The following is a 22,147-nucleotide window of genomic DNA, read 5'->3' as shown; positions in this document are numbered from 1 at the left end:
TGAGACTTTTATCTCCAATTAACTACCATAAAACCAGAAGTAGAGCTGTGGCTCAAGTGGTAGAGTGCCAGCCTTGAGCAGGAAAGCTAAGAGGTAGCACCCAAGCCCAAGTACTGGCACAATTTTTTTCTTTTTCTTTTTCTTTCTTTTTTTACTGGTCCTAGGCCTTGAACTCTGGGCCTGGGTGCTGTCCCTGAGCTCCTTTTGCTCAAGGCTAACACTCTACCAGTTGAGCCACAGCACCACTTCTGGCTTTTTCTGTGATTAATTGGAGATAAGGGTCTCATGGACTTTCCTGCCTGGGCTGGCTTTGAACCTTGATCCTCAGATCTCAGCCTCCTGAGTAGCTAGGATTATAGGCGTGAGCCACCAGCTCTGGCACCATTTATTTTTATTATGTTAATAAAAATATGCTATATTCCCTTTCTTCTTAAAAATGAAATCCAAACTTTTTTTGCTTGATCTACAACGCCATACAAATCTCAGTCAATTCCTCATTTCCTTCCACTCAGTGACTATATTAAGCTCTTCCCCACCTCGGGGCCTTTGCACATGCTGTTCTGTTTCTGCTGCTCATACTCTTGATGTTTACCTGCCCAAGATTTCTGCTCACATCTCACCATCAATGTCATTTCCATGGAGATAGCATCCCTGACTACCTCCCTGTGAATCTAATGTTGAATTTCAAATCCAAGTCACTCCCCACATGAACTTAATTTCTCCATAGCCCTTAGTGTGTGTTAAAACTCCTATTTAAGGGGCTGGGAATGTGGCTCAGTGGTAGAGTGCTTGCTTAGCATGCATGAAGCCCTGGGTTCCATTCCTTGGTACCACATAAACAGAAAAAGCTGGAAGTGGCACTGTGGCTCACGTTGGTAGAATGCAAAAGAGAAGCCCAGGGATAGTGCCCAGGCCTGAGTTCAAGCCCCAGGACTGGGGAAAAAAATCCATTTATCTGGGAGCTACCAGAGGACAAGAATTTGTCTTGCTTTCTACTGTGTTCCTAAGGTCTGCAACTGTCTGGACAGACTAGGCATTTGAAGACAAACTGATTGGCTAACTGGCTGGCTCGCTGGCTGGCTGGCTGGCTGGCTTGATGGATGGATAGATGGATGAGCAGTATCTACAAATGTAGAGAGAGTTGCTATAATTGCTTTTCAGTGCTGGGGATCAAACCCAGAGTGCATGCGAAACTCATTAAACACTCAGCCCTGGAGAAAGGTGTGTGTGTGTGTGTGTGTGTGTGTGTGTGTGTGTGTGTAGTTGGAGGTTGGGTTTTGTTGTTTGTTTGGGATGGGGTCTTCCTATGTTGCCCACGTTGATCTTGAACTCCTGGACTCAGGCCAACCACCCTTTTCAGCCTCCGGAGTCCATGGGTTCACAGGTATGCACCAGCACTTAGCTGCAGAGGTATTTTTGAACCCAAAAGCTAAGCTCTGGGGACAGATGAGCTCAAATACTGAGCTCAGCCCAGAGGGCAATCCTGTAGCCTCAAAGCTATGTGGGATGGTGATTTCTTGGAAGAGAATTTCAGAGACCTTCTGGAACCTGTTTAATGTAGTCCCCATGGACTTAGCTCTTCCTGACACTGCTTTAGGGAAGCAGGGAGGAATTCTTGGGACTTTCCCCAAAGATGGTTGGAGAACTTGATGCCAAGAAAACCCCTCCGGCTGAATGCAGGGGAGAGAACTTTGTCCTAGCAATCAACAGCTTCCGGTGTCAACCATCTTGCCTTCCCATCTGCAAGGCCAACCCATCCAGGGAGCCCAGGGAGGCAGCTGTCACGCCATAGTGCCACCCAGGGGCAAGTCCTCAGGAGGATCTGATTCTTTTCCAGGTGGCTCTCTGCCCCCCACCTCCTATGGCCATGATGCTCTGGGGCACAGGCTTAGAAACAATGGAACCATCCCACTGTGGATGGAAACTCCTGAAACGGAAAGACAAAACACACCCTGGCTTCTTTTTCTGTTGTTTTCTCATCACGGGGAAACTGGCTAACACGCATGCTCTCCAGGACGCTGTGACAGTGCTTTTCCCTTTGCTTTATCTGTTGACGAGCTTCCTCTGTGAACATTTATCTTAACCTTTTTTTTTTGATCATGGGATTTGAACTCAGGGCCTGTGTGCTGTCCATGAACTCTTTTGTTCAAGGCTAGTCCTCTGCCACTTTGAGCCACAACACTACTTCTGGTTTTCTTCCTTTCTTCCTTCCTTCCTTCCTTCTTCCTTCATTGGATGTGGGGCTTAAACACTAGGCCTGGGCACTGTCCCTCAGCTCTTCAGTTCAAGGCTAGCACTCTACCGCTTGAGCCTCGGCACCACTCCGGTTTTCTGAGACACAGCACTACTTCCAGTTTTCTAAGTGGTTTCTTGGAGATAAGAGTCTCACGGACGTTCCTGTCCAGGCTGACTTTGAACCATGATCCCAGATCTCAGCTTCCTGAGTAGTTAGGCACGAGCTACCAGTGCCCGGCTGTGCTCTACCACTTCCAGTGCCACAGCACCACTTCCAGTTTTCTGGTGGTTAAATTGGAGATAAGAGTCTCAGACTTTTCTGCCTCGGCTGGCTTCAAGCCACAATCCTCAGATCTCAGCCTCCTGACTAGCTAAGATTACAGGCATGAGCCACCACACTCTTAACCAGCTGTCTTTTTTTTTTTTTTGATGCCATTCCAGGGACTTGAACTCAGGGCCTGAATGCTGTCTTTAAACTTTTTTGCTTAAGGGCTAGTGTTCTACCACTTGAGCTACAGCTCTACATCTGGATTTTTGGTGCTTAATTGGAGATGACTCTCACAGACTTTCCTGCAAGAACTGACTTTGAACTGATATCCTCAGATCTCAGTGGCCTGAACAGCAAGGATTATAGGCAGGAGCCATGGGTGCCCGACTAGCTGTTTGTTTTTTTTTTTTTTTTTTTTGGGGGGGGGGGTCCATCGTGGGGCCTAAACTCTGGGCCTGGGTGCTGTCCCTCAGCTCTTCAGCTCAAGGCTAGCGCTCTACCACTTGAGCCACAGCGCCACTTCTGGCTTCTTTTTTGCTTATGTGGTGCTGAGGAATTGAACCCAGGGCCTCAGGCATGCAAGGCAAGCGCTGTACCACTGAGCCACCTTCCCAGCCCCTAGCTGTTTATTTAAAATTTATTTATTTATTTTTTGTTGTTGTAGTTGTTGTTTGCCAGTCCTGGGGCTTGAACTCAGTGCCTGGGCATTCTGTCACTGAGCTTCTTTTGCTCAAGGCTAGCACTCTACCACTTGAGCTACAGCACCACTTCTGGCTTTTTCTGTTTATGTGGTATTGAAGAATGGAACCCAGGGCTTTATGCATGCTAGGCAAGCACTCTACCACTAAGCCACATTCCCAGCCTTATTTATTTATTATTGTGAAAATACCATATAGAGGGGTTACAATTACATGGGCAAGATGAGTACATTTCTTATCAAGCATTGTTGCCTCCTCCTTTGTTTCCCCTTCCCATCCCTTCCCATCTTCCCATCTTCCACCCCCCTACCACTACCCCCCCCCCCTTATTTATTTTTTTTAGATCACTATAGCCCAGCACTGGTGGCTCACACTTTTAATCCTAGCTACTTGGGAGTTTGAGATCTGAAGACTAAGGTTCAAAGCCAGCTTGGACAAAAAAGTCCCTGAGAGACTCTTATCTCCAATTAACCACTTAAAAACCAGAAGCGAGCTGGGCACCAGTGGCTCATGTTGTAATCCTAGCTACTCAGGAGGCTGAGATCTGAGGATCATGGTTCAAAGCCAGCCCAGGCAGGAAAGTCTGTGAAACTCTTATGTCCAATAAACCACCAGAAAGCTGGAAGTGATTTTGTGGCTCAAGTGGTAGAGCGCTAGCCTTGAGCTGAAGAGCTGAGGGACAGCACCCAAGCCCAGAGTTCAAGTCCCATGACCTACAAAACAAACAAACAAAAAAACAACCTGGAAGTGGAGCTGTGGCTCAAAGTGGTAGCGAGCTAGCTTTGAGCAAAAGAGCTCAGAGACAGTGCCCAGGCCTTGAGTGAATTCGAGCTCCACAGTCAACAACAACAAAGTCACTACCTTGTTTTTGATACAGGCAGTGGTAGATAAGAAAATAGAAAAGAGGGCTGGGAAGGTGGCTCAGTGGTAGAGTGCTTGCCTTGCATGCATGATACCCTGGGTTCAATTCCTCAGCACCACATAAGCAAAAATAAAAAAGCCGGAAGTGGCGCTGTGGCTCAAGTGGTAGAGCGCTAGCCTTGATCTGAAGAGCTAAGGGACAACACCCAGGCCCAGAGTGCAGGCCCCACGACCGGACCCAAAAAAAAAAAAAGAAAAGAAAAGAAAATAGAAATGAGACCAACGCTCCTACTATGAACAAGGACTACCCTCATTAGGACTTCAGCAGCTAATACTCTTTGAAAAGGTGATCGGGTTGCTGGATACCTTCTCATCAGTTGGGAACACATTCAAAAGATCTTCTTTGTCTGTGGCTGGGAAGGTGGCTCAGTGGTAGAGTGCTTGCCTTGCATGCATGAGGCCCTGAGTTCGATTCCTCAGCACCACAAGCCGAAAAAGCCGGAAGTGGTTCTGTGGCTCAAGTGGTAGGGTGCTAGCCTTGAGCTGAAGAGCTGAGGGACAGCGCCCAGGCCCAGAGTTCAGTCCCAACACCAAAAAAAAAAAAAAATCTTTGTCCTGCGCACAAAACCTGGCCTGGCCTAGAACTTAGCTGGCTAATGGGCGGTGACTTAATCCAGGAACTGCCCAGTTACTAATATCCAAGCCTTAGTTTGCTTTTGAGCTATGAAGGCTGAGCAGCCAGGAAAGCACAAGGATGAGGTGGATGAAACACATCCCAGCTCCAGTGAGCACAGCAGGCCCCGTTCATTCTCCTGGTGTGAGATAAAACATCTTTAAATTTTTTGTTAGTCATCGAGCTTCAACTCAGAGCCTAGGTGCTGACCCTGAGCTTTTTTTTTTTTTTTGTCGGTCGTGGGGCTTGAACTCTGGGCCTGGGCGCTGTTCCTCAGCTGTTCAGCTCAAGGCGAGCGCTCTACCACTTGAGCTACAGCGCCACTTCCGGTTTTCTGGTGGTTTATTGGAGATAGGAGTCTCACGGTCTCTCCTGCCCGGGCTGGCTTTGAACCGAGATCCTCAGATCTCAGCCTCCTGAGTAGCTAGGATTACAGGCGTGAGCCACCAGCGCCTGGCTGACCCTGAGCTTTTTAAGCTCAAGGATAGTTTTCTACCACTTTGAGCCACAGATCTACTTCCAATTTTCTGGGATTTTTCTGGCTCTGAACTGAGATCCTCAGCTCTCAGCCTCTCAAGTAACTAGCCTTACAGGTTTAAGTCACCAGCACCTGGCAGTGACAAAACATTTTTATCTTCACATAGAGCAGAATCTGGCCCAAATTAAGACAGCAAAGGAAACAGATACAATATGAAGGCAGAGATGCAAATCATTTTACATTATTTTATTCACCCATCAAATACCTGTAGGATGGCTGGGAAGGTGGCTCAGTGGTAAGAGTGGTTGCCTTGCATGCATGAGGCCCTAGATTCGATTCCTCAGCACCACAAGCAGAAAAAGCCGGAAGTGGCGCTGTGACTCAAGTGGTAGGGTGCTAGCCTTGAGCTGAAGTTGAGAGACAGCACCCAGGCCCAGAGTTCAGGCCCCACAACTGGCAAACAAACAAAAAAAAACCTGTAGGAGCCAGTGAAGTCAGTGTTTTAGCAAAATTGGCCTTCAATACCAGCATCAGTGGCTCCTCTCATTTATACCTACAATCCTATTCAAGAGGCTGAGATCTAAAGATTGCAATTGAAAGCAAGCCCAGGGCTAGAAATATGGCTTAGTGGTAGAGCACTTACCTAGCATACATGAAGTTCTGGGTTCAATTCCTCAGTACCACATAAACAGAAAAAGCTAGAAGTGGCACTATGGCTCAAATGAGAGTACTATCCTTAAGCAAAAAGCTCAGGGACAGTGCCCAGGCCCTGCGTTCAAGCTCCAGGACTGGCAAAAAAAATTTTTTTTTAATGAAAGCAAGCCCAGGCAGAAAGGTCTGAGACTTTTATCTCCAATGACTCCAAAAGCCCAAAGTGGGACTGTGGCTCAAGTAGTAAGGCATCAGTATGCATATACATATGTGTGTGTGTGTGTGTGTGTATATATCTATATATATATACACATACATACAAACACACACACACTATATATATATATATAATTATACATACATTTATATAGCAAGTTAGTGTTAACAAAGCACTCGGTACAAAGCGGGTCTCATGGTTAATTTACATTTATTTGCTGATGACTGACAAAACTCATCAAACAGCAGAAGTTAAGAGTCTATTTTAGGGGGTGGAGCCATTTTTTTATTTTTTTGCCAACAGCTAGAGCTGGTCCACAAAGAATAACTTAAGAATCATCTTCAGGCTGAGGCCTCTGCTTTGTGCAAACAGCAGGCGGATGGGCTGGTCCAGGACTCCTCCAAGGCAGAGGCGAGGACTACTCACTGGTCACATACTTGTGCTTGATATGTTTCCACAGCTTCTGCATTTGAAAGACAAGAGCAGACATGGTAACCTTTGCTCCCCACTTTACAACTGCTCCCACTGGAGAAATCCAGAGCCATATTCTGGTTCAAAGTGTGCAGCTGGCAGTGGGCAGAATGAAAATAACACCAGGCCAGATGCACAGTTCTAAATATTTATAAAATCCTCATGCTCTACAGCTGGGCATGGTGGCACACACCTGTAAAATGCCAGCTATTATTCAAGAGGTCCTAAATATCCCTAGATATTTCACTGAACTATTCCATTTTCCCAATGAACACTGGACGCAGGAGCTGGGAAGGTGGCTCAGTGGTAGAGTGCCTTACAAGCATGAAGCCCTGGGTTTGATTCCTCAGCACCCACCACATACGCAGAAAAAGCTGGAAGTGGCTCTGTGGCTCAAGTGGTAGGGAACTAGCCTTGAGCTGAAGAGTTGAGGGACAGCGCTCAGGCCCCACAACTGACAACAACAACAACAAACAAAAAACCAAACTGGATGCAATTCTCATCCCTACAAGCTCAGGGGAAAAAAAAAAAAGGATGGGTTATGACAATGTACTAGGATGTCTTTCCAGATCAGTGGATGTGGCCAACGAGAACACCGGCAAAAGATGCTGTTTCTCAGGGGTACGATTTCCTAGGCACGAGGGCACCTTATCTGTATTCCCTAGGTAAATACTATTATGATTTCTATTTCACAGATAAAAAGGAATCTTAGAGAGTCTAAGGAACTTGTTCAACTTGATGCTACGGTTATTAAACAGGAATCCACTGTACCCAGCCAGTGCTCTTTGATTTCACAGTCTCCTCTCAACCATTAATGCCAAGATGCCTACGCAGTTACGGTTAGCCTTGGAAACTGAAAGAGCTTTTCTTGGCGGGGTGTGTGTGGGGGTGTCGGTTTTGGGGCTTGAACTCAAGGCCTGAGCGCTGTCCCTGAGCTCTTTTTGCTCAAGGCTAGCACTCTACTACTTTAAGCCACGGCTTCACTTCCGGTTTTCTGGTGGTTCATTGGACATAGAAGAGTCTCATGGACTTTCCTACCCAGGCTGGCTTAGAACCACGATCCTCAGAGCTCAGCCTCCTGAATAGCTATGATTACAGGCCACCGGCGCCCGTCTGAAAGAGCAATTTTTGTAGGTGCTTCCCATGACATCTGTGGCCTGCTCAGATCTGTCCTAGAAACCCTGGGGGGAGACAGGGGTCTGGGCCCCACGCCTGGACTTCCCACCGACGGGGCTGGCCTACTAAGCCCTGGGCTCCCCGGCTTCTGCCAAGGTTCAAGTTTGTATCAACCCCCGCGGAGTGGGGTCTACGAGCGCCTTTAACAGGTCAGGATCCACACCAGGCCCGGCGGCCTCACTTTCCCGCTTCCCACTACAGGCAGCCTGAGCGCGGCCCACCAGCGCCCGCCCCGCCCGCCCCTGCCCCTCGGGCGGGCCCAAGGTCAGAAAGGCGCCGGCCCTCACCCCCTCGTTCATTTGCTCGTAGATCGCGTCCGCGCCTTGATCGAAGGCGCGCTCGAAGAACAGGACGCCCACGGCGATGGTGAGCGCGAAGGTGGAGGTCCTGCGGAACAGCAGGGAGTACAACCTCCCGGAGAACGAAGTGGACGGCATGTTTCCTCACAGCCGGGCTCGCACCACTGCGCCTGCGCCGAGGCTCTGCCCTCGCCTTCCAAAGGACTGTCGGCGCGCGATGCTTTATGGGATTTGAAGTTTCTTCTGGTCTCAGTGCGCGGTATGTTCAACCACGGAGGTAACTAATAATCCACATAGAAAAACAGAACATCGTTATACTCATATTGACGCATCCTGAATTTATTGAGATTTACTTTAGCCCCTGTATGTTGTCGATCACATCCTACCGTTTGAAGATGTCAAACTACAGCTGCCAGTAGGTCTTGTTCCACTCCCATCATCCCCTGCGCTCTCGGTTTATTTTTCTGAAGGGCGGGCTGATACCCAAGGAAGGACTACAAATCCCAGCGGGCAGTGCGCCGGGCAAGGGCACCAGAGGAGGAGCCGGGAGCCGTCGGGCCCCGGGGAGTCAGGTACCATCTTTGGCGCGACCTCGAGGGGAGGGTTCCTCTTCCCCTCCTCCACACACTTGGGTTCTGCGTTCTAAAGCCTGGCGTGCCACCATTTCCTGGGATGGAGAGGGTGGAGCGCGAGGGGAATCTGGGATTTCGGGGCCCCTGGTGGACTCTTCCATGTTACCCCTGTATCTGCCCGAAGTGGCAGAAGTTCAGCCTCGGCCGCCCGACCCCCGCCCCGCCCCGAGGAAGAGTGGGCTCCGCACGTGCTTCCTGGCCTCTCGTTCCTAGGCCTCGAATCCCGGCCTGAAACCTGGCGACTTGGGACTGTTTTTCTAGAAAGGACTAGGGCTTTGGAGCAAGGGGCTGAGCGACCCCTCTGGCCCCCGAGCTGATCACCAAAGCTTGAAAATCTGCTGTGGGAAGTGCCACGTTCGCCCTCACGAGAAGGCTGGATGCCTGGGGGGCGTTGATGGTGCTGTTTTAACCTGAAGGCCCTGCTCAGCCGACACTTGACCAGAAGACCTGAATGATTGTAGTCTCAGGGCACACAGCCCATGACTACTGTAGGCCTTCGAGGTTTGAGGAGAAGTAGGGTGGACCAGAGACTTAAAAGTGGGCTGGGGGCTGGGAAGGTGGCTCAGTGGTAGAGCGCTTGCCTTGCATGAATGAGGCCCTGGGTTCGATTCCTCAGCACCACATAAGCAAAAAGAAAAAAGCCGGAAGTGGCGCTGTGGCTCAAGTGCTAGAGTGCTAGCCTTGAGCTGAATTGCTGAGGGGCAGCACCCAGGCCCAGAGTTCAGGCCCCACAACCAGACCCCGCCACACACACACAAAAAAAAAAGTGGGCCTGGGTCAGCTCTAGTCTGGCCTTGTAACCCCTGGGAAGAAGTCTTATTTTTTCCTAATTGCACTCGGAAGCCACTGAAGGGTTTTAAGGGAAGGATGTGAGAAGATCTAATTTACATTTTAATGCTATCATTTGGACTGATCTCTGGAGGACTGACAGAAGAGGGAAGTTATTCGGATGGATCTGTCTGAGGAGGTTGGTGATTTAGATTCAGGTGTGGATTAGAGTAATGATCAGATTTGGGAGGTATTTTAGGAGAAAGAGCAGACCGAACAAGCTGGCAAATTTGTGTAGGGAGATCAAGAACATCAGGTTTTGACCTCGGTGACTTAAAAATCAATAGGAATGATCTTATTCTATATTCTGTTTTGTATGCGCTGCCCCTTAGATTTGTAGCAGGCAGATGGGTTATGTGTGTAGAGCTTAGAGAAGGTGGCTGAACCGTAGATAAGAGTCATCAGGATGGGGGTGGCATTCAAAACCAAGGACTGGTCAGGAGTCCGTGGCTTGTGCCTGTTTGAGATCTGGGGATCTGGTTTAAAGCCAGCCATGGGACTCTTTATCCCCAATGAACTATGGGAAAACCAGAAGTAGAGCTGTGCCTCAGAATGGTAGAGCACTAGCCTTGAGTCAGAAAAAATCTCGGGCTGGGAAGTTGGGTAGAGTAGAGTGCTTGCCTCGCATGCATGAGGCCCTGGGCTCTATTCCTCAGCACCACATAAGCAGAAAAAAGCTGGAAATGGCGCTGTGACTCAAGTGGTGGGGCTCTAGCCTTAAGCTGAAGAGCTGAGGGACAGCGCCCAGGCCCAGAGTTCAGGCCCCACTACTGACAAAAAAATGTCTCAGAGATCGCACCCAGGCCCTGAGTTTAAGCCCCATGATTGAAAAGACAAAAAAAGGGCTGGGAAGTTGGCTCAATGGTAGAGCGCTTGCCTTGCATGCCTGAGGCCCTAGGTTTGATTCCTCAGCACCACATAAGAAAAATCCAGAAGTGGCACTGTGGCTCAAGTGGTGGAGCTCCTAGAGCTGAGGGACAGTGCCCAGGCCCAGAGTTCAGGCCCCACGACTAGACCCAAAAGGCTTTTTTTTTTGCCGGTCCTGGACTTGAATTCAGGGCCTGGGCTCTGTCCCTGAGTTTCTCTGTACTCAAGGCTAGTGCTCTACCACTTGAGCCACAGCACCACTTCTGGCTTTTTCTGTTTATGTGGTGCTGAGGAATAGAACCCAGGGCTTCAGGCATGCTAGACAAGCATTCTACCACCAAACCACATTCCCAGCCCTAGATTCTTCATCAGATCAGACCCTGAGCCCTGTTTTAAATCACCTGTAAAGCGTAACAATAATGAGTCAGGCACAGGCACCTATAATTCTAGCTTCTTGGTAGGCTGGGATTGGGAAAAATCACTATTTGAGGCCCTACATGTGAGATCCCTTCTCAGGTGCAGTGGTGCATGTTAGGAAAGATCAAGTGGATGAAAGGGAAGAAGTAGAGACCTTACAGATCAGATCAGGAGGAACTCCAAGTAACACGGGAGAAACGAAGGGGTTGGGGGACTGTTTGGGGTTCCAGTATGAGGGTTCTTTGGAATGTCTGTGACTGTAGCAGATTGTTCTGTTTGCGATTTATCATATTGATATCCTCCTGACACCATCAATCCTGCACTTTCAGATAAGGTCTGGGTGAAGTTGTTGGTTTTTTGTTGTTGTTGTTGTTATTTTGTTTCTGAGGGTGAAGTTTTGTTGGGAATCAGGAGGGGTCCCTGGGGGAGCATGGTCAGTGGGCCACGGGAGCACCGTGATGTGACAAGAACAGAGCAGATTCCCATCAGTACGAACTTAATCATCCCAGGTACATAGGAGATTGAGATTAGGATGGCCTGGGCAGAACTTCATCGCAAGGAAAGCTGAGTGTAATGATGTGCACCCGCCATCCCAGCTACAATAGGAAGCCTAAAGTAGGTGGAGGGTGGTTCAGGTGTGTGCCCTGCAAGAAAAGCAAAACCCCATCCCGAAAATAACCACTGCAAAAAGGGCTAGGGGTACTACTCACCCCCACCCCCACCCCAATCCCCCCCCCCCCCCCCGAAAAAAAAATAACGATGCCTTACAAGAAAGTGAAATGCTCTGCACTCTGGATGAGCTGCCCTCACCATGGCTATTTCTTGTTTGCAATGCAGCCTAGTAATTTCCTGGGGCAGGAATTGTGAGCCTGTAGAGAAACTAGATTTTCTAATCACCTACATCAGACCTGCCACAAATGAATCTGGCTGATGAAAGGTGGATCCAATGGCCACTGGGAATAAAAGGTGTGGTTTATTCCTTGTGTTTTTTTCTTTTTCTTTTTACCTTAGTTAAAATGTCTGTTTTGTAGTAACAATTTTAAAACATGATTGTCTTCACCAGATTCAATTCGGGAATTATTATTCTATACGTAAGTCTAGGAAAGTAAGAAAAATGACTAACTGTTCCTTTGATAGATGACCGAGCTCCCAATGAACAAATGAAATTCCTTTAGACACAGCCTATTTACACCTTAATTACATTAAGCATTTTAACTCCACTTATAAATTTAATATATTTGATTTTCTGTTTTAAACACTTTAGTTGCATAACCTAACAAGCATAATTTCCCCAAGGATACTAGTTACTAGCAAATTTAATTAATTCTGCTAATACAGAATCTTACGTTGTTGCAAACATTTCAATTCTTTTTACAGACTTTGCCAAATTTTAATTTCAATGGCTCTTTTCTGAGGAACTAAAAATAAAGGGATAGGTGTGGCTCAAGTTGTAGAGTACTTGCTTAAAAGCAAGAGATCCTGAATTCAATCCCTAGTACCACCGAAAGGAAAATACAATATATATTATATAGAGAGACTTTACCTCTGGCATAATATCTGAATATGAGGGGCCACCTTAAGTATCAGAACAGCCCAGTGTTTCCAATCATTGCTGACCTTTAACCTAAAAATTACAAGCCATTTAATATCAATTACTGACATATTTGATCAGTTACCTGACTATATTTTAACTACTTTAACTTAAATTGGAAACACAATGCTACCTGTCAGATAGTCACCATATAAAATTATTTTCAATGTTGAAAATGCTTCTAAATAGCCAGCCACCGGTGGCTCGTGCCTGTAATCCTAGCTACTCAGGAGGCTGAGATCTAAGGATCACGGTTCAAAACGAGCTCAGGTAGGAAACTGTGAGACTCTTATCTCCAATTAACCATTCAAAACGAGAAGTGGTGCTGATTCTCAAAGTGATAGAATGTTAGCAAAAGAGCCCAGGGATAGCACCCAAAGCCCTGAGTTCAAGCCTCAAACAACAACAAAACTAAATACCAAAATGGACATTCCTGTTCTTGCTTGATTGCTCTTTGAAAAATTTTTTGAGGGAGATGGCAGTTTTGGGATTGAACTCAAGAGTGTCAAGCTTACTAGGCAGATCAGCCATACCTTCAGCCTTGACCTTTTTTTTTTTTTTGATCGGTCATAGGGCTTGAACTCTGGGCTTTGGTGCTGTCCCTCAGCTGTTCAGCTCAAGGCAAGCACTCTACCACTTGAGCCACAGTACCACTTCCGTTTTTCTGGTGGTTAATTGAAGATAAGAGTCTCACAGACTTTTCCTGCCCAGGCTGACTTTGAACTGTGATCCTCCGATCTCAGCCTCCTGAGTAGCTAGGATTATAGGCATGAGCCACCAGCTCCTGGAGTTTTTTTTGGATCTTGAATTGGAAATCCTCCTGCCTTAGCTGGGATTATAGGTATACATCACGGTGCTCATCTTTTGATTAGACCAGAGGATTAGTACAGTGAGTTTTATTTACATTTCTTTTTAATTCTCAACTTTCTTGCAGAATGGCAAGACAAATACACAGTAAGAAAAAGTCTTTTTCAAGTGGGGTGTGGTATTACATGCCTATAATTCTAGCATTTGGGAAGCTGAGGCAGGATGGACAGTTGGAGGCCAGCCTAGACTGCATAGCAAGGGCCTCTCACATATCTGCACACTCACATTCCTGTACATGATGTTTTGATTTTTTGTTTTGTTTTGTTTTGGGTCCGGTCGTGGGCCTGAACTCTGGGCCTGGGCGCTATCCCTCAGCTCTTCAGCTCAAGGCTAGCACTCTACCACTTGAGCCACAGCGCCACTTCTGGCTTTTTTTTTTTTTTTTCTGCTTATGTGGTGCTGAGGAATTGAACCCAGGGCCTCAGGCATGCAAGGCAAGCACTCTACCACTGAGCCACCTTCTCAACCCCTACATGATGTTTTGAATCCAGCTGAAGCTACCATTTTGTCAGATAGGGTTATTCATAAACAGCTTTCTGATTTAGCCTGTGTCTGCTCAGAAGGACTGTCTCAATACAGGCTGCCTTTTGGATTGAGGGGGATGTCATTCCTCCAGATTTTCTCTTTTAGAGAATGCTTGACTTGGGCTAGGAATGTGGCTTAGTAGTAGAGTGCTTGCCTAGCATGCATGAAACCCTGGGTTTGATTGTTCAGTACCACAAACACAGAAAAAAACAGAAGTGGAGCTGTGGCTTAAATGGTGGAGTGCTAGTTAGCCTTGAGCAAAAGAAGCTCAGGGACAGTGCCCAGGCCCTGAGTTCAAGCCTTAGGACTAGCAGAGGGGTGGGCGGGGGGGGGGGGGAGGTTAGAGAGGGAGAGGGGGAGAGAGAGAATACTTGCTGATTAAAACCCAGACTTTTTAATTTTTTTTGTTTTTTTGTTTTTGTTTTTGTTTTTTTTGGTTGCAGGGCTTGAACTCTTGGCCTGGGTGCTGTCCCTCAGTTCTTCAGCTCAAGGTGAATGCTCTACCACTTGAGCCACAGCACCACTTTGGTTTTCTGGCGGTTAATTAGAGATAAGAGTCTCATGGATTTTTCTGCCTTGGCTGGCATTGAACCGCAATCCTCATACCTCAGCCTTCTGTAGTTAGGATTACAGGTGTGAGCCACCAGCACCCAGCTTAATTTTATTATTGTTAGAGTATGTTAGACTTTGCCAGAAAACCATGCAGACATCCAGGTACAAAGAACAATGAAAGATTTATTGCCTGTAAAGGGACTGGCAAGATCCCTTCTCACAAGAGAGGAATGAGAAGTACTGGTTATTGTCTGAGGTGACCTATATAACCTACTGAGGCTAGGAGGGGCTAGAAGGGACTAGGAGGTGGAGACCCCAGTATGGACATGTGGACCAGGGGCTCTGCCATGGCGAATTAGGACTTATGGCTGTTGCCCAAGTCGTAGATAAGGGGCCTTGTGTCTGCCTAGACCTGAAGGTCACTAAGGGGCTCGTTTCCTTATATGGTGGTAGCTGCCCCGGAGGAGTGCCATCCAAGATAAAGGGGAGTGGAGGCTGATTATTTACTGCCTTTACTGCATGGACCTGGTATTGCCTAGGAAGGGAGCATGCTAAGCTGTGGAGAGGGGAAAGAGCATGCTACTCTATGGGAAGGTTGCTCATTGGGCTAACAATTTTTGTTTGTTTTTTTGTTTGCTTATGTGGTACTGAGGAGTCGAACCTAGGGCCTCAGGCATACTAGGCAAGCACTCTACCACTAAGCCACATTCTCAGCCTTCCTTTACTTTTTGATGCTCAAGATGGAACCTCAGGACTTCATACAGCTAGGCAAATACTCTTCCATTCAGCTCCACTGCTAGCCCCAGAAGATTGTGTGTGTGTGTGTGTGTGTGTGTGTGTGTGTGTGTGTGTGTGTGTGTGTGCGCGCGCGCGCGCGTGCCAGCCAATCCTGGGGTTTGAACTCTGGGCCTTGGGTACTGTCCTTGAACTTTTGCTCAAGCTAGCCCTTTACCACTTGAGCTACAACTCCACTTCTGGCTTTTTTTGTTGAGATTAGTGACTCAGACTTTCCTGCCCAAGCTGGCTTTTGATCTGAGATCCTCAGATCTCAGCCTCTGGAGTAGCTAAGACTACAGAGGTAAGCCACTGAGACTTCTTTTTATAAGATGATTTTTTTTATTTGCTTACAGTAGTTATCCAGGGGGAATTTCATTGTGACATGTCTGTATATACATATAATGTATCCAAATCAAATTCACATCTGCCCTCTATAGTTGTCCCTAACCCTCTCCTTTTATTAACCCCACTCATCCTCTGTTTAAGAGGTAATATCTTATTATGACCCCAAATTCCTGGACTCAAAGGATCCACCACCACACCTGGCAGTAACTATTTTTCTCTACGAAATACATTTCAACTTATAGCAGTGTAGCCATTCCAGTTCTCATGTAGTTATCTTATTTAAAAAATGTAATTCTGATTCTGTGAATCAAAAGTGTCTCCAGTAGATAGCAAACAGTTCATGGGATCTTTTTTCTCAGTCCAACCTGACAGTCTCTACTTTGGGGTTAGGTGGTTTAATCCATATTCACTTAGTTGACATGATTGATGTGGTTAGATCTACAGTTGTCTTTTTGCTCTTTGTTCTGTATGTCATATGTTTCTTTATTCCACTTTTACTGCCTAGAGGCTTGATTCTTAACAAGTTCTCCCTGAGAGATGGAAGTTTTTACGCAGGGGCGCTATAAGGAAGTGTTAGTTTGATGTAGACCAGGATGGGCTGAACTGAGCAGGCTGTGTACCCATGGGAGGAAGTAAGAATGCTGACAGTGACAGAGGGTCCTCTGGTGGTCTTCAAGCTTAGAATGGGGCAGAAGGAAGGAGCAGGCAGAGGTGACTTGGAGTGCAGGTATTTAGTTCAGACTATTTTTGTCTTTCCTATTTGGAAACTCTGGCCTCCTGGGACCTGTAACCATCTGATGAGACGCTGAGTCTCCCTCCTGCAGTCCCTGGAGCCCAGAACCTGGCTCAGCCAATCTCCAACTGCGTCTGCGGGGCCAGGGCTGATTGGAATCAGGACTTCTCCTGCCCTTCTTCAAACGGGAGCAGAGGGAAACACTCCTCCAAATACTCCTCTTTATTCATCCAGCCAAACCGGGTCCTTGGAGCGTCCTGAGGGCAGGAGTAGCATTTATCCTGTCTGACAAAGATCTCACTTTTCTGGGGGTGCCAAGAGAAGGTTGGGGTCTTGCTTTAGAGTGCAAGTAGAACTCCTTATATGACCCAGGCCGGCCTTAAACTCATAATCATCCTGCCTGAGCGCCCCCCCCCCGCTTTTTTGGGGGGGCTGGTCCTGGGCTTGGAATCTGGGCCTGAGTGCGGTCCCTCTTGAGCTTCTTTGTGCTCAAGGCTAGTGCTCTACCACTTGAGCCACAGCACCACTTCCTCCTCTTTTGAGTAGTTTATTGGAGATGAGTCTCAAGGACTTCCCTGCCCCGCTGGCTTTGAACTGTGATGCTCAGCTTCTGCAGTAGTTAGGATTACAGGCTTGAGCCACCAGCTCCTGGTCCCATGCCTTAGCCTCTTTTTGTTGTTGTTGTTGTTCATGGGGCCTGAACTCTGGGCCTGGGCGCTGTCCCTCAGCTCTTCAGCTCAAGGCTAGTGCTCTACCACTAGCCACAGCACCACTTCCAGTTTTCTGAGTAGTTTATTGGAGATAAGAGTCTCACGGCCTTTGCTGCCTGAGCTGGTTTTGAACCGTGATCCTCGGATCTCAGCCTCCTGAGTAGCTAGGATTATAGGTGTGAGCTACCAGCACCCGGCTGCCCCTACTTTCTTGAAGGGACTTTTTCTCCCCTCAAAGATTTTTAAACACTCTAGACTAAAATACAGACATTTCTTAGAAAGATAGGAAACACAAAATGGAAAAAAAAAATCACATGTAATCCTATTATCCAGGCATAGCCACAGTAAAATATTTGTGTCTATTCCGGTCTTTGTGTATGTGTGTGGGAGGATGCTTTCTCCTTAAGAAGTGTTATAACATTGTGTGTACGGTAATGAGCTGTTTCTCATTTAGCAATATAGCGTGAACATTTGTCCAAGTGAGGAAATAGTTTCCTTTGACTTAATTTTGTTTTTAGTGAGATAGAGTCTTGCTAAGTGAGCTTGGGCTAGTCTTGAACCCTTGGGCTCAGAGAGTCTTTCAATGGCCCAAATAAGCTGGGTATAGATAGGTGCTACCATGCCCTGGTTTGAGTTGATTTTCTTTTTCTTTTCTTTTTCTTTCCCTCTCCTTCCTTCCTTTCATTTATTCGTTCATTCATTCTTTCTTTCTTTCTTGTCCTGGGGCTTCAACTCAGGCCCTGGACGCTGTCCCTAAGCTTCTTTTGCTCAAAACTACCATTCTACCACTTGAGCCCCAGCTCTACTTCCAGCATTTTTGGCAGTTTATTGGAGATTAGAGTCTCATGGACTTTCCTACCCAGGCTGGCTTTGAACTGCAGTCCTCAGATCTCAGCCTCTTGAGTAGCTAGGATTACAGGCATGAGCCAGCAGCACCTACCTGAGTTGATTCTTACTGGCTGTATAGTATGCCATTGAAGTGTGGCTCACATCCTTGTGATTTGCAAGTGTGACCCCAGGTTTTTAGGGCAAGATGAGAATAGCAGTGGAACTGACTGCACAGGCTTTGTGCACTGTGTCATTGCGACCCTGTCGCACCCCACGTGGAAGCAGCGTGCCTAGCTACAGCTACTAGGCATAGCTATTGTTGCTCCTACTGTTGTCCATTTCGGTTTGAGTCTGAGGATGAGCTCCGTGGCCAGACCATCTGGATACAAAGGATCCCCAAATGCTTGGGGCCAGAAATGTTTTGCATTTCTGAGGTTTTCAAAGTTGAGTGAGTAGCCCTAGTCTGAAAACTAGGAATCTGAAACTCTTGAGTATCCTATCAGTGCTGAAAGTTTGGGGTTTGGGAGTATTTTGGAGTTTCTAAGTAGGGCTGCTCAGTCTGTGCCCTAGAACTTTGTGATTGTCTCTGACGAGAATGCCTTGGAGGAATTCCCTGGGGGAGGCAGGCGCCCCTTGGGATCCCTGGTCACAGAGGCGGTGACCCGAGGCTGCTGCCTGGACATATCCGTGGGCCATCCACCCGAGACTCGGTAGACCTCATGAGGGCAGGGGCCTCCGTCCCTTGTCATGCGGGCCTCACCTCTGGAGGCTCACCAGCTTCTCCAGATCAGAGAAAGGCAGGTGCAGGATGAAGCTGCAGTCTTCTGTCACCTGTCCCTGGACCTGACTTGCATCATCTCTGCGCTGTTCCCTGGTCACACAGATCAACACTGGCTTGAGGCGGGAAGATCCCTGGGGTCACAGGCTCTGAGTCCACAGATGGACTCCGGGCAGCACTGGCATGCCAGGTGCTGTGCTAAGCACCCCGCATGCGTAAATGTGTCCTCTCAGTCATCCCAAAATAGTGCTATTGCACCGTCTTCCAGGTCAGGTGCAGAGCAGATGTAGTTTGTGGAAAATCGCACAGTCCCAGAGCGGGAGGGATGGGATCAGACCTGAGCCGAGCAACTACCGATGGGGTGAGAGTCTGATGAATCCCCTCTCACTTGAAAATACCATGAATCAGACATGCAGTGTGTGCAGAAATGCCACGTACCATAGCATCATGGGACAGGAAGTGTTCGGTATGTTATGGGAGTGGTAGCTCACTGTAGCTGCGCAGTCCTGCTGTGGATCGTGATGCCAGAATTCAGTATTCCAAGTGCGGTTTCTACTGAATGCATTTTACATTTGAACAATCACAAAGGTGGATTGTTGTAAGTCAGGGACAGTGGTGGTGAAGGATACATCACATTCATGCATTGAACAGGGCAGGCTGTGTGACTTTGAGTGGGCCCTTGTCCTCTCTGTTCCAGTTGCTCTAGACTGACAATGCTCTGAGACTTGGATTCAGGGCCTGTTCCAAACCTACTGAGTGTGGGAATAAAGTGTGCCTTACTTCCAAGGAGAGCAGGAGACAAAGTCAAGATGAGGAAGTTACGTGGTTGCCACCAAATACTGAAAGGGGGCCCTCACATATGGACCCCCATCAGGGAAGACAACTTGCATTTCCTTGCAACCCCTGTGAAGCAGGGTCTTGAGCCAGGCCGGCTGTGGGCCACCTCCACACACCCGTGCTGACGGGCTGCCATCCGCCAGAAGGCAGACATGTGGCACTGTTTACCTGGACTCTGGTGGGGCCTTAATTAGAAGAAATGACAGGTGAGCTTGAGGGACGCATGTGGTGAGCACAAGCCCGGGGGAGTCACAGTGCGCCGCCCCACCCCTAGCCTGGGCTCTTGGCTTACTTTCGTCCTGCGCCAAAGTTAGCTCCATTCCTCCACGCAAGGAACCAGACTGACCAAAGTACAAATGTCTGCCCGTCATAGCCTCCCAGTGGGCATTGGTATGGCCAAAGAACAGACTGGGCCAGCCAGACTCGTGTGGATGCCAGATCTGGGGTGCTCTGGCTGTGGGCCCACCAGCAGCAGTCAGGTGATGAGCTACTGTCATTGTCACTAACTCTAATTGTTCCATTGTTTTTAGTGTTTTGCCTTGCTGCAAGCAGAATCGACCCCCTTGGCATCTCCTCAGAGGACCGGGAGGTGGGCAGAATAAGGGGGAAAGCTAAGTGCTCATCAGGAAGCTATTCCTCCCCCACTTCCCCTCCCCCACCTGTTTGCATCCCTCTTCTACCTTAAAGAAAAGATGGTCTTGCCCTTCAGCCCGGCGGCAGGCTATAGTCAGATGCTGTGAGACAGCCAAGTGAGGACCAAGTTCCCTGGGGAGCTGCACAGCTGGACAAGCCAGAGCTATGCCACAGACAGACGTCCTGTGGGGAGAGGCAGGGTGGCAGTGAGAGACCTGCCCTTGGGACTTCGCAGGGTCTCTGTCCGGCCTGCTCTTCATCTTCTCATCAGACTGTGGAGAAGGCGGCTGGGACATGCCGACCTGGGGCAGAGGGCGGGAGGCCTTGGTTCTGCAGGCCTCTTGCTTTGTCATTTTTTTTTTTCTCTTTGGGTCTGGTCGTGGGGCCTGAACTCTGGGCCTGGGCGCTGTCCCTCAGCTCTTCAGCTCAAGCTAGCGCTCTACCACTTGAGCCACAGCGCCACTTCCGGCTTTTTTCTTCTGGCTTATGTGGTGCTGAGGAATCGAACCCAGGGCCTCAGGCATGCAAGGCAAGTGCTCTACCACTGAACCACCTTTTCAGCCCATCTTGCTTCGTCATTTTACAGGCTTGGTTTCTGCTGCTGAGGAGCAGCACTTGTACAAATAGACAGACAGACAGACAGGGCTCTGCTCTTGAGCCTGTGCTGTGGTGGGAGAGGCCGGCTCGTGGGGCAGTAAGCCGGCACGTGGGGAAGTGAAGCATGCTGGGTGTAAGAGGAGCTGGGGACTTGACTGCAGTTTTCAGTTGCGGGTCAGGGAGTGAGGGACGCGTGCCATTCCTGAGCACACGCTGTGTACCAGGGACCTGAGTGTGCTATTGGGAGCCTGTGCCTGCAGGTCTCACATCCGTGCACTCAGCCAGTGTTCAGAGGAAAAAAAGTATGCTGAATACGTATAGAATTTTTCCTTGCCATTATTATCTACACAATACAGTGCAACAACATTTACACTTACTGGGTGTTATAAATAACCTAGAGATGATTTCTAGCTTATAGGAGGACGTGTGTATAAATACCACGCTCTTTTACATAAAGGACTTGAGCATTGGAGGACTCTAGTGTTGTTGGGGTCCTGGAAGCTGTCCCCATGTGCACCGAGGGATGGCTGTGCCCCTCGGTGAGGTCTCAGCTGCATGGGATTCTTCTTTCCTAGACAACGGCAGATGGTGAGACATGAAATGACTTTCTGGAGGTCACTGGGATTGGAACTCAGACCGGTGTGGTCCCAGGGCACTGTCCCTCTAGCTTGCCTGATGCCCCTGGGCCATGAGGAGGCAGGCCGGGCACCTGGCGGAGCCCTGGAAGCCAGCATCCACTGTCACAGCCATGGGCCTGATCTCTGGAAGTGGGTTGGCACCACCTTGTCCTTGGTGGGGGAGTGCAGCTAGGTCATTCTGTGTTCCGGGCACGGCCTGGCTCACAGGCTGCTAACTCAACCATCCTTGGAGGATGAGGATGAATCATGGCGGAGAAGGCCGGCTTAGTCAGCACCCCATGCTGCTGCTAGGCCCCATGTAGACGCCTCAGCTGCCCCCTCTCCTGCAGCTCAGGGCTGCTGCGTGCAGTGAGGCAGGGTGTGCCTTGTGCAGGGACGCCTGGCTGGGGAATGTGACCGAAACCAGGCCAGTGTTGCTTTCCACGTGTATGTCTCTCAGTGTTTTCTGCATACTGACCCCTTTCCTAAGGTGCACACAAGCCCCTGAAGGGAGGCAGCTAGATCAGGAGTCTAGGAGTTTATGCGTGGGGAGGCCATCTTGCTAAAGGTCAGCTCCTGCCCAGGCAGAAGTCCTGGGTCCCCAATGGCATCCTGGGCAGTGGGGCTGTCATGCAGGACAGACGTCTGGGCCCACCACAGGGCTGAGGTTCCATTGCCAGCTTTGCCTCTTGTGCTGGGCCCTGGCCTCCCTTTGCTTATCCCCAGAGTGGCTCCACTAACCCCGCTCAGGCTGGCATCCTGCTTCTTGTCTGAGCCTTTGTTTCCTGGAGACCCTCATAATGATGGTGGTTCTGTTACCCAGAGCCCCCTCCAGAAAAATCAACCTGACCGCAGCTGTCCTTTTCTGGTGTTTCTCCTATAGGCCCAGCCCTGTGCTACCTGCTACCTGTGTATATGGATGAGTAGATCCTCAGACAACACCTGAGAGGCTGTTGTTATCCTAATTCGTGTGTGTGTGTGTGTGT

General features: G+C 48.7%; 2 protein-coding genes across 3 annotated transcripts in view; one reads left to right on the top strand and one right to left on the bottom strand.

Moving 5' to 3' along the window:
- Nucleotides 1-6,272: 6,272 nt before the first annotated feature.
- On the bottom strand, nucleotides 6,273-8,211 carry LOC122097187 (cytochrome b-c1 complex subunit 9). The gene is made up of 2 exons (XM_042667687.1): nucleotides 8,016-8,211; nucleotides 6,273-6,544 (listed from the first exon to the last, which is right to left on the bottom strand). The coding sequence occupies exons 1-2, from the start codon at nucleotides 8,163-8,165 to the stop codon at nucleotides 6,500-6,502; spliced, it is 195 nt and encodes a 64-aa protein (XP_042523621.1). The 5' UTR covers nucleotides 8,166-8,211; the 3' UTR covers nucleotides 6,273-6,499.
- A 281-nt stretch (nucleotides 8,212-8,492) lies between these two features.
- Nucleotides 8,493-22,147, top strand: part of Zmat5 (zinc finger matrin-type 5) — a 31,477-nt gene continuing 17,822 nt past the window's right edge. Inside the window, exon 1 of one of the 2 annotated variants that reach the window (XM_042667685.1) lies at nucleotides 8,493-8,599. The gene's annotated coding sequence lies outside the window, so the exon portion shown is untranslated. Of the gene's footprint in view, nucleotides 8,600-11,385; nucleotides 11,407-22,147 lie in introns of those variants that run through there. The other variant, XM_042667686.1, reaches the window with a different exon arrangement.

The sequence above is a fragment of the Dipodomys spectabilis genome, unplaced genomic scaffold, assembly GCF_019054845.1.
Source record: "Dipodomys spectabilis isolate Male_0828 unplaced genomic scaffold, ASM1905484v1 ptg000416l, whole genome shotgun sequence".
Lineage (NCBI taxonomy): Eukaryota > Metazoa > Chordata > Mammalia > Rodentia > Heteromyidae > Dipodomys > Dipodomys spectabilis.
The sequence above is the reverse complement of the archived record's forward strand: the minus strand, read 5'-3'. Positions and strand labels throughout refer to the sequence as shown.

Coding starts and splice junctions, on each gene's coding strand:
- LOC122097187 (XM_042667687.1), bottom strand. CDS start 8,165: ATGCCGTCCACTTCGTTCTCCGGGAGGTTGTACTCCCTGCTGTTCCGC. Junction 6,545..8,015: donor ACGAGCAAATGAACGAGGGG/GTGAGGGCCGGC, acceptor TTTCAAATGCAG/AAGCTGTGGAAACATATCAA.